Source organism: Oryza glaberrima, chromosome 9, assembly GCF_000147395.1.
Source record: "Oryza glaberrima chromosome 9, OglaRS2, whole genome shotgun sequence".
NCBI lineage: Eukaryota > Viridiplantae > Streptophyta > Magnoliopsida > Poales > Poaceae > Oryza > Oryza glaberrima.
The window spans coordinates 18,141,545-18,153,918 of record NC_068334.1 but is presented as its reverse complement, the minus strand read 5'-3'; the positions used below and the strand labels follow the sequence as shown (position 1 = coordinate 18,153,918).

The 12,374-nt window shown below is 39.6% G+C and overlaps 1 protein-coding gene across 1 annotated transcript; it reads left to right on the top strand.

Annotated features, from left to right (window-relative positions):
* Nucleotides 1-8,503: 8,503 nt before the first annotated feature.
* On the top strand, nt 8,504-10,502 carry LOC127785362 (protein OXIDATIVE STRESS 3 LIKE 6-like). The gene is made up of 2 exons (XM_052312792.1): nt 8,504-9,108; nt 9,886-10,502. Exons 1-2 carry the CDS (start codon nt 8,777-8,779, stop codon nt 10,334-10,336), a joined length of 783 nt encoding a protein of 260 aa, XP_052168752.1. The 5' UTR covers nt 8,504-8,776; the 3' UTR covers nt 10,337-10,502.
* The last annotated feature ends 1,872 nt before the right edge of the window (nt 10,503-12,374 follow it).

Genomic DNA, 12,374 nt, shown 5'->3' with positions numbered 1-12,374 from the left:
CCTTTTTTCCTGCACGCATGATTCACACTGCAATCCTGCGTGCACTGTGCAGTGGCCGCCGGCAGTGCTTGCTTGTCGTCGCCGGCCGGCCATGGCCGGGGCCCCTCCTCCTCCTCATCATCGGCCGGCCATGGCCAGCCAGCCATCACTAGCTCTCATCCTCTGCATGTGCACAGTGTGACGCCTGATGCAGTAGCCTGAATAATCTGGCAATGTGCTGCATGAAGAATTCAGCACATTCAGATTTTCAGGGTTTGAATTTTTGATGGATTTCTCAGCCTGTCCATGGCTCCATGCGCTGCGTGTCTCCCAAAGAAGATGGCGGCAGACAGGGACACCGTACCTTCTGCACCTTCTGCTGCATTTTGCCTGCAAGGCTGCATCTCTCTGCAGGCTGCTGCTGATGCTCTTTTCCTCTCCCCTTTCCTGCAACACTGAATTTTGGTTAACCCTGATCTGTAATTCTTTTCAGAAATTTACCCCCCCTGCCTCTTTGCAGGTTGATCGGCAGTAGATCGCCGAGATTGATTGGTTGGTTTTGCTTTTGCAATGGATGAATGATCTATTTTGCCTTTTCGTTTTACTGTTGAGGAGTAAATTCACCGGTGCCAGCCAGTGACAGTGTGAGTGAGTGGCCGCCTTTTGGTGATCCGATCAAGCTGAGCTTAGGTTCGGTAGCCGCAGAGTATTGCAGTAAGCTGAGCTAGGCCTCTCGTTTGCAGTAGTGCAGTTTATCCCTTGCAGGTTGCAGCTGAATTTACAGTTTGGGAGCTCATTTTGTCGATCTCTCTCTCCACTGTCAATTCCCTGACACGATGGTTGTGTGCAATGATCGATCGCCCTAATTGTAGGAGTAGTGAGTTAAATCACCACAGTTTTTTTCTTGTTTTTTACTCTTGTCAGACAAAGAGCCTCATCGGTTGCCCATATTTCCTAATAAATCAAAATGACTTATTGAGAAATATAAATTAATTTATAGGCAAAATTTTTATATATTTGTTCGTAACAAAAAAACCAATGAAAAAAGAAATCACGTTGAAAATATCTTAAAATCAACTTCATATTCAAGTTTTAAATTCAAATTTGGCTTTTGCTTTGGCTTGTTAGACCAACCAATGGGCTCATAGACTAATCAAAGCACTGTTCATATGTTCTCATTGAATAAAAAAAGAAAGAAAGACATCTGATGAGTAAAACAGTAACTCTGTGGCCCATCGAAAGGCTGCTAGCTCGGGCCATGTGGGCCAGCCTGATTGGACATCGGCCCAATAATGACACGGTGAGGTCTTTTCATGGCCGGCCCATACAAAGTGAATTTCACCCAAGTCACCAAACCCGAGTCTTCAAAGTTCAAACTGAACAAATTAGCTGACTACTAGTAATTCAAATCTGAATATTTGACTAAACATCATGACCATAGAACGAGTCAAGGCAAGGAAACCACCTCGTTGTTCCACGACTAACCACGAGTTTAACATCTGGTTTACCAACGTTCTTGGCCATGAAATCCAGTAGATATTTTCTGAAGAATAAATTTACTAGTACCACTGATGGCCCATCCATTATTGTCAGCTGCGACCTAGCAATACTTTTTCAATCCTAACTATAATTACCAGGGGTTAATTCAAGTAATTACTTTCGAGTTAATAATCTCGGCAGGTAATTCTGGTTAAATTGAGAGAATTAAACAGCTAGATAGCACAAGGAGAACAGGAAAAACACCAATAATCTCGGTCAAGATTTCCGGTTGATGCTGTACTACAAAGTTCATGCCTCTCGACGAAGAATTAATGCTAAGGGAAATATTCTAATCCTAGAGAGCATCTCCCAAACATGATAGTTAATCACCACCAAACCTAGACTTAGTACCTTGTCTAATCCAAGAAATGCCCTCTTGCTTGCACAATTATCTTCTCTTGTAGGCCTAATATGCCATGTACGGATCGTTCAGGTTTAACTCAGGCATATATGCCTTGGAGGGCTGGCTCATGGCAACTAGGCAAAGACTTGAGAGGAGGAACAAGTCTTGTGTGAGATTAATTGCACACGCCAACCTCTGCTAGTCCTCGTCAGGTAGCGCGTAACAAGGATTAGCTTAATTAGCCAGGTCTCATCTTACCTCTAATCTTATTCCATATTAATGCAGCCCATCGCTAGCTATGGTGCCTGGTCAGCATGCAACCCAATTCTTCAGTAGTAGTACAGTACAACAGATAGGAGTACATTGATATGTACTGTGCATATAGGCTACATTTAGTTCACATCAAAATTAGAAGTTAGGTTGAAATTGGAACGATGTGACGAAAAAGTTAAAAGTTTATATGTGTATGAAAATTTTGATGTGATGAAAACGTACACATACTCCTACATTGCTAGGTGTACTTGCCTATTTATTTTTATTTTCAAATTACAATACATACGTCACCATTAAGGACTGGTTTGGTTTGTGGCCTAAATAGGCCTTACCAAAATTTGTCAGTGCCAAATTTTGGCATGACTAATTTTGGTAAGGTAAAGTTGTGTTTGGATTAAAGCAAAAATAGTCTAAGTTCACTATTGAAATGACCTATTTTCTTAGGCATGCCAAAATTTAGCTTCAAACCAAATAGACACTGAACACTATTGAAATTGCCAAATATTGGTAAGTCTAATTTAGGCCTCAAACCAAACCAGCCCTAAATACACACGTAGATCATATTGTGGGTGCGTTACTTTAAAGAGAGGAAAGAAGTGGATTAAGAAGATATATACCGTCCCCATCGTTTGGATTATTGGGGAATAAGCGAAACGACATATTTGCAAATGAAAAATAATTTATGAATAAAACTTTTATATACGTGTTTTTAGCGATCTAAAAGCAAATGTTGAAAAATAAACTTCGATAAAAAAAACCCTAAAATCAACTCAAAATTGAAGGTTGAAAATTTAAATTTTTGTTGATAAGCCTAAGTATAAGCGAAAAAGTGAGGTTGCGAGTCATTAGCGTGTGATTAATAATGTATTAATTATTTTAAACTTAAAAGATAAAAGATAGTTTAATATGATAATTTAAAGCAACTTTTATATAAAAACTTTTTACATAAAACGGTCTATTTAGTAATTTATAAAGCGTGAGCGTGGAGAATGAGAAATTTTCTTCTCTGATCTGCTGCAAACAAACGCAACCTAAGCATCAACACGTGCGCACTTCGCTAGCACATGCTAAAGAGACGAAAATTAGCATCATATTAGTAACCTTCCTAAATTCCTATTGAAATTTACTTGGGTATATGTAATATTTGTAGAAACCATGATTTAATCTCTAGTGGATACCAGTAACCTTCCTAATAACCCTTTTCGCCGCATATTCTCATGGAGCAGCTACTACTACTATACTAGTACTAATACTAGTACTCCCTCCATACTCATATAGAAAGTAATTTACGACAATGTTTAAGTTAAACATTAAGAATATAAATCATGAATACCTCTTTAGTTGTTGAATTTGAAAATGTAAAAATTATATGAATATATTTGTCTTGAAAAATATTTTTATAAAAGTATACATATATCACTTTTTAATAAATATTTTTATAAAAATAAGAAATTAAATTTATGTTTTAGAGATCGTGTCGCTATCCAAAACGACTTTCTCTATGAGTATGGAGGGATTACGTAGTTTAGCTCCTCCTCGTCGTCGTATGTCTGTACAGTATAAATACGAAAAGTGCATACGTGTAGTAGTCGACACTTTGTCAGGTAGCGCATACGCGTAGCGTTCGGTGATGATGAGATTGAGAGAGAGCTATCGAATCGAATTGAATCGTGCCAAGCCAGCAGCAGCAGCCAGCAACCTCGTCCAAAGGTCACTGTCGCCATGTCAAGGAACGTGTCAAAACGCCTCACACTCACCACCGGTCGGTCAGGCTCACCACCACCTCATCGGCCTTAGCCACTCCCACCCCGCTGCGTGGTGGGGCCCACCTGTCAGTGGGGGAGGGGTGTAAACTTCCTGTAACGGATAGGGACGGCCTACTGCCTGCTCATCAGCTTTGATCAGCAGCTCAGCCCGGCTGCGTCTGCGTCTTGTACGCCCACAGAACGGAGGGAAGCCGTCGTCTTTGGGTGGACACGGTCCACGCACCGGGCGTAGGGGGGCACATCCGTTGTGTGTCTGCCCCGGGATCCTCTGCGGAGGGTGGTCGTTTAGCCCTTCAGAGCTAAGGGCGTCTAGAACGGCGTTTATTAACGGGCTCTCTCGGTCGGTGTGCATATAAATTTGGTCGAAAATGAAACATCGTTGCTACGCATGACGACAGCTTAGGGTCGACTCTTAGCATTTATCAAAGGAAATTTCGTTGCGCGAGGCAGAAGAAAAGGAAATAAAGGTAATAAAGATTTTTTTTGATGTAATAATAGTTAAGTCTTGTTTTCTCAAATATTGTAGGAGGATGGTCTCTAAGTGATATGTATTAACTAAGAAACCATATCGAGCTCTACCTTTGTACATGCCCTTACAATGATCTTTATTAATAGAATTTCTCTATTGTCATGCAAGTAAATTTGCTGACATGGAAAAAAGAGTAACATGGTTGTTACGCATGACAATGGCTCAAAGTCATCTCTTAGCATTTATTAGATGAAAGTTTTGTTGCATGGGGATGAAAGAAGAGTAAGAAAACAAATGTTTTGTACATTAATGGTTAGAGACCATATTGTCTCTGCTGTTGTAAGCCGTTAGTTTTTAGATGGCGTAGAACTCATACCTAACTATACCTTTGCACATACCCAAAATTTAATTTAAATTCTAAGATTTAACTTTGGAGTTAGTTTTAGATTTGATTTCCCTTGGTTTATTTTTGGTACTAGCTTTTAAATTGCTAAGATATATAACTGTTTTATAAACTTGGAAAATGGATTTGTTTGATTTTATAATTGCTTGCCTTATATCGGTAAATATTAGCATTTATATGCTTTTTATGGCTTGCCACTAATGTCCACTGAAAAATGGGTAATACATAAATGAATAATATGCTTTTTTTTGACTTGCCACTAATATCAAATGAAAAATGTGTAATACATAAATCAATTAATTTATGTACAAAACATTTACATAAATCAATTAATTTTTGTACAAAACATATAACCACCAACCTAATTTAGCATTATCTTAGACAATTATAAGGGAGTAAGTGATCTTAGACAATTATAAGGGAGTAAGTGGGGTCATAAATTTAAATTCTAAATTTGAAAATTTTGTATGGTAACTGGTCAATTACTGTATTTCAGTGGGAATCGGAAATTCTGGACAAACCACTATTCTGGACCTAGGTCGAGATCTCATAGCTATAACTCTTGATTTCGTTGGCACTTCTTGTTTTTATCCACTCAAACCAACATAACTCACTAGTGTCAAACTAGACATTTATTACACTCGATCAAAAGACATTTCAGTAGTCTCTTCCTTTAACATATTAAACAACCATCAATACATGAAGCAACCGTGCTAGCCATACCAGCATATACTCTCCTTATTAGATGTGTCGTATTATATTACTACCCAAGACAACAATGAAATTCAAATTTAGAATTTTTTTTCTAGTAACCGACTATGGATTATCTTGAGGGGCCGAAAATTCTAGAGAAATCGATATTCTGGTCCCCTAGTCAAGATGCTTAAAAGCCTGAATTAGCTGACACGTTTTTGTTTTTTTTTTTGCTCAAACCAATGTAACTCTCTCTGGCACCAACCTAAACGTTTATTACACTCGATCCAAAGATATTACATCAATTCTCTTTCTTCAACATATTAAATAATTATTAATACACGAAACAACGGTACCAACCATGTGAACAAATACTCTCTTCATGAGATGTGTTATATTATATTTGTGTCCTAGACATTTATTACACTCGACTGAAACATATTTCGTCAAATATCTCTTTCTTCAACATGTTAAACAATCATGGATACACAAAACAACTATAATAGCCATGCTAGCACACACGACCTTTATTCGACACGTCATATTATATTACTACCCAAGACGCCAATAAAATTCAAAATTTGAAAATGTTCTTTTTTTTGTCTAGTAACTGGTCATTGGAATTCATAGCCTTGGTCAAGATGTCATAGCTGTAGCGCTTGAATTTGCTAGCACTTTTTGTTTTTGATTTTTTGCTCAAAACCATCGTAATTCGTTAGTGCCAAACTAGATATTCACTACACTCAATCAAAAAGAGTTTTCATCCATTATCTTTCTTCAACATATTAAACAATCTTCAAAACACGAAAACAACCCGTGCAAACCATGCCAACATATACTCTTTATTACACACGTCGTATTATATTACTTCACAAGTCATCAATAAAATACAAATTTAGAAATGGGAAATTTTTTTAGTAATCGGTTATTAGATTTCACTGAGGGACCAGAAATTCTAGAGAAACCAATATTCTAGTCCCCTCATTAGCTATAAGGCTTAATGCTTGAATTTGTTGGCACTTCTATTTTTTTCTTCAAACCAACGTAACTCTCCAGCACCAACCTGAACGTTTATTACACTCGATCAAAAGAGATTTCGCCGGTTATCTTCCTTCAACACATTAAACAATCATCAATACACGAATCAACCATGCCAACCATACCAACACACAATCTCTTTATTAGACACATTGTATTACATTAGTACCCAAGACATCAACAAAATTCAAAACTGATTTTTTTTTCTTCTTCTTGTAACCTACCATTGGATTTCACTAAGGGAACGGAAATTTTGGAGAAACCGATATTCTAGCCCACCGGCCAATATGTCATAGCTATAACGCTTGGATTAGCTAGCACATTTTGTTTTTTTCACTCAAGCTAGCGTAGTTCTTCCGCTCAAGCCAACGTAGCTCTTCCGCACCAATCTAGATGTTACACTCAATGAAAAGAGATCTCGTCAACTCTCTTCCTTCAACATATTAAACAAACATCAATACACGAAACAACCGTGCCAACCATACCAACACATACTATCTTTATTAGACACGTCGTATTATATTACTATTCAAGACATCAACAGAATTTGAAATTTGAAATTGATTTTTCTTTTCTAGTAACCTGCCGTTGGAGATCAGAAATTCCAGAGAAACTGATATTCTGCCTTCTCGGCCAAGATGTCATAGCCATGATGTTTAGATTAGCTAGCACATTTTGCCCTTTTCGCTCAAACTAGTGTAACTCTTCCGCACCAACCTAGATATTCATTACACTCGATCAAAAAGATAAGATATTTCGTCAGTTCTCTTCCTTCAATATATTAAATAATCATTAAACGCATGAAACAACTGTGCCAGCCATACAACACACACACCCTTTACGAGACGTGTCGTATTATATATTACTCTACTCCCACGCAAACACACGAGTCGGAGTAGGTAGCACCCGATATTCTGGCCCACCCGGTAATATGTCATAGCTATAACACTTGGATTAGCTAGCACGCTTTGGTTTTCTCGCTCAAGCTAGCGTAGTTCTTCCGCTCAAGCCAGCGTAGTTCTTCCACACCAATCTAGATGTCTATTACACTCAGTTAAAAGAGATTTCGTCAGCTATCTTCCTCGAACATATTAAACAAACATCAATACACGAAACAACCGCTAGCCATACCAACCCATACTCTCTTTATTAGACACGTCGTATTATATTACTATTCAAGACATCAATAAAATTTTAAATTGAATTTTCTTTTCCAGTAACCATCCGTTGGAGATTGGAAATTACGGACGAGCTGATATTCTGCCCCCCTGGCCAAGTAGTTGAATATGACTTGTGAAGTAATTTAGAAATGTGCCAAGCATTATAGCACGTTTTGGTTTTTTCGTTCAAGCGAGCGTAGTTCTTCCGCTCAAGCCAACGTAGTTCTTCCACACCAATATGGACCTTTATTACACTCAATTAAAAGAGATTTCGTCAGCTCTTTTCCTTCAACATATTAAACAAACATCAATACACGAAACAACCGTGCCAGCCATACCAACCCATACTCTTTTTATTAGACACGTCGTATTATATTACTACCCAAGACATCAATAGAATTTGAAATTAGAAAGTGATTTTTTTCTCTAGTAACCTGCTGTTGGAGATCGGAAATTCCGGAGAAACTGATATTCTGCCCTCTCGGCCAAGATGACGTAGCCATAACGCTTGGATTAGCTAGAGCATTTTGTCTTTTTCGCTCAATCTAGGGTAACTCTTCCGCACCAACCTGGATGTTTATTACGCTCCATCAAAAGAGATAATATATTTCGTCGGTTCTCCTCCTTCAATATATTATAAATAATCATTAAATGCACGAAACAACTGCGCCAGCCACACCAGCACACACGCCTTTTAATGAAACGTGTCGTATTATATTACTCCGCTCCCACACAAACACGCAGAGTCCAAGTAGGTAGCACACAGAAAGAGTAGTCTATCGTACAGAGGTTGCAGAGGATCCTGGCCATTGCGGCCCCGTCCTGCCTACAAAGACCCCGCTCACCCAAAGCTTTCCCTGCTGTCGTTGCTCTTATCCTATCCTTCGTTTGTTGCTTGGTTGCTTCTCTTCTTTCCTCTCTGTCTTCTGTCTTCTCTTCTTCTTCCTCACCAAAGTTGTTGAGTTGGTGTCCTGTTCTTGGACGGACAAGGGTGTTTATCCAAAAGAAATCCATCCCGAGATTTGCTTCTCTTGCGCGCACACTGGCACCGTTCGGATCGCTGAATCTTGCTGCTGCTGCTGCTGCTGGTGGTGGTGGTGGTGGTGCACGGCCATGTCGACGGCGGTGGCGGACGTGCCACCGGCGGCGGCCTACGGGTTCCCCGGATCGGCCAAGAGAGGGAAGCCTGAGGAGGTGGTGGTGCTGATGGGGAAGAGGAGGAACGAAGGGTTCTTCATCGAGGAGGAGGAGGAGGAGGAGGAGGAGGTGCTGACGGAGAGCTCGTCGATCGGCGCGCCGTCGCCGGCGAGCTCGTCGATCGGGGAGAACTCCGGCGAGGAGGAGGGAGGAGACGACGAGGAGGAGGTGGAGAGCAAGCTCAAGGCGGAGGATGAGCAGGTCGGCCTCGGCTGCTTGGACGCCTTGGAGGAATCCTTACCCATCAAGTGAGTCAAAGATTTCTTTTCTTTCATCTTTCTTATCAGATCTTTTTTTTAAAAAAAAATATGTAGGTAGATGTAGGCTTTCACACACACAAAAATGGCGAAATTTGTGCAAAACACATGATAGTTTTGGTGCTTTTGCTTTTCTTGCATCTCTTCATGTGTACTAGTAGTTGCTAGTTGGTCAAGAGTATTTTGATGATTTGAGTCCATAGCTACCTAAAATGGCGCGGCAAACATGGATTCCTTTCCAGTAATCGTTAAATTGCAGAGCCAAACATGATGTACTAGTTAGCACCAGATTAGCATTAGCAGCAGACATCCTAGTATCTTTAGTACTATCCTAGCCATGTCGGATGCAAGAACATGTACTACATGCTTATTATCATCTCTTCCTGAACAAACATGACAGTGACGCTTCCAATGTCACCACTGATCACATCCTCAAAACTGCAGTTGACAAAACAAGATGCTGCAGAATTAGCTCTAAAATTGCTTATATTTTTTTCTTTTTTTTCGCGAACGCTCAGAAAGATTGTCATGTCAATACGTTAGAAGTAAAATAGTTTTTGTTACCCAAAACAATCAGCCAGACGCTTATTCCAGGGAAGGGAGAAAAAGCAAAACAAGAACTGAAGCTAGGAAAAGACTACTAAAATTGCTTTTATATATATATATATATATATATATATATATATATATATATATATATATATATATATATATATATATATATATATATTCTGAATAAGAAGCTCTAAAATTGTTTGATTTGTTCAGGAGGGGGCTCTCCAACTTCTACGCCGGCAAGTCCAAGTCGTTCACCAGCCTCGCCGAGGCGACGGCGTCGCCGGCGGCGGCGGCCAACGAGCTGGCCAAGCCGGAGAACCCCTTCAACAAGCGCCGCCGCATCCTCGCCACCTGGTCGCGGCGAGCCTCCTGCAGCTCCCTCGCCACCGCCACCTACCTCCCACCTCTCCTCGCGCCCGACCACGCCGTCGCCGAGGGCGACGAGGGTGAGGAGGAAGACGACGATTCAGACGACGATGAGCGGCAGCACCGTGGCAAGAACGGCGGCCGGCGAGAGTCGGCGGCGCCGCCATTGCCATTGCCGCCGCCGAGGCTCACCTTGCACACCCAGATGGGAGGAATGGTGAGGAGGAATGGAACATTCAGGTCGCCGAGGTCGCTCTCACTGTCTGATCTTCAGAACAGTGGCGGTTCATGTTAGTTTGCTGCTATTAGTACAAAAAAATAATAATTTTTACAGTTAGAGCAAAAAGCCATTGATCTCCTCTTGGCTGGTAGAGTTGTTACTGCTACAACTGCTTACTATTAGTAACTATATAATTATAATTATAATTGCAATGCATAAGGTCCAAGTTTGTTGTGATCTACTATGATTCTAGTAACTCTCTGGTTTTTCTGAGTCCTGACCTGATTAAGAAGACATGTATCAACTATGTATATCTATGAACTGACCTAACTTGAGGCTATCATTAACTAATGATGGTTTATGATTAGTCAATTGCTTTGCTTTTGATGATCTCTCTTTCTAATTTGTTTCTGTAAATTTGATTTGCTGGATGAGGAATCCCATGATTGTAGTAGCATCAAGTTAATTGCTCCATGGCCAGTGCTTTGCTTGCTTTGTGAGTTGTGGGGAGAACTGGTGAGATTGGAATGGCCAATGAGGGAGAATCCAAGTCCAAAATGCCTAATCCCAAGAAGAAGAAGGGAAAAAAAAAGAGGCACTTTTGCATGTAGCTTTGTTTTGATTTGACACAGGCGGCAAATAGATACATCATTTTCTCTCTCTTTTTCCCTGAGCAATCTGCGTGGTGTGTAGATCTACCACGACAGAATACTTTAAAATCGAGCAAAAATTCGCCCTCTGTTTTCACCAAAAACAAGAAGCAAACAAGAGAAGAACAGCAACGGGTTGCCACATAAACAAACTTGAAATGCACAGCAAGATGATGCCATCCTTTTATTTTAGTAATTTTTTTTGTGTTTTTTGGGTAAGTGGGTGAGAGGTTAGTAGTAATTAGCATCTTTATTGACGGCACATTGTTTTCACAACAAAGTGTCAATGACCTTGATGATTGCTCATTCTACTCTATTTATACGATTAATGATCTTGGTGATGATAGCTGAAGATCCTGAGAGAACAGACAAAGTGTATCTGACAGTCTGAAACTTGGGTGAAACAGGATCCTATATCACTATTCTACTAATTGATGCCCTAATCTTGATGGTTTTGTTCTTAAATGTAAGCAGATGTGCTTAGAAATTTGGAGTTAATCAAGTTTGGTAGGAACTAGAGAGAGAAAGAGGGGGGCTGACTGTACATGTGCAATGTGATCTTATCCTGTTGCACAATGGGTACTGTAAAATATTCTATGTGGTACTATGCATTAGCTTTTCTTAATGCTTTGCTTGTAATTTTTAATGCTTGGTAGTTGGGACTGCCTGTCTTTCCAGCCAGGGGATTGGAAAGGTAGGTTAGCTTAAATGAGTTATCTAAAACCAAAAGCTCAAATGAGATTAGCTGTAGGAGCTAGATTTTTTGTTTCAATAATAAGAAAATACTATCAGTAACAAAAGCAAACATGGCTAGCATGATAATATGAAAAAAAAAAGGGCCTTCCTTGTAAGGTAGAGACATGCTTTATCACCTACTTGAATCTTGTCATTTATATGATTTTTGTGTGCACATGTTGAAAAAAGAATTACTTGAGTATAGCTAGAACATTACTTTCATAAGCGACCACTCTATAGCATAGATAACCAAATGCTTGGTTGAGAATGGAACAAGAGAATGCATGTCTTCTAGATGAGAGTGACCTTTGGTGTGTGCATCATCTGCAGAGGCAACGGACGATGAAAATGAAAGGCAAACAACATGCTACTAGAAATGTGGTGATCTTTTCTTTTTTTTTAAAAAAAAATGTGATTATCATTTCCCTGGAATTAAGCATGATAATATTAAAAACAGACCATACATGCCAGCCAATCAGCCACATTGTCCTTGTGATTGTGGGTCAGTACTTGCAAGCTTAGTAAGCAGATTAACTGGATTTAAAATTAGAAAAGTATGAAACTGAAAAGAATGGAGATAGACCACCCAGATGTTTGGCACAGGCCTGGTTTAGTTCCCAACTTTTTCTTCAAACTTTCAATTTTTTCATCACATCAAAACTCCGTCACATCGTTCTAATTTCAATCAAATTTTCAATTTTAGTGTGAACTAAACACACCCATATTTG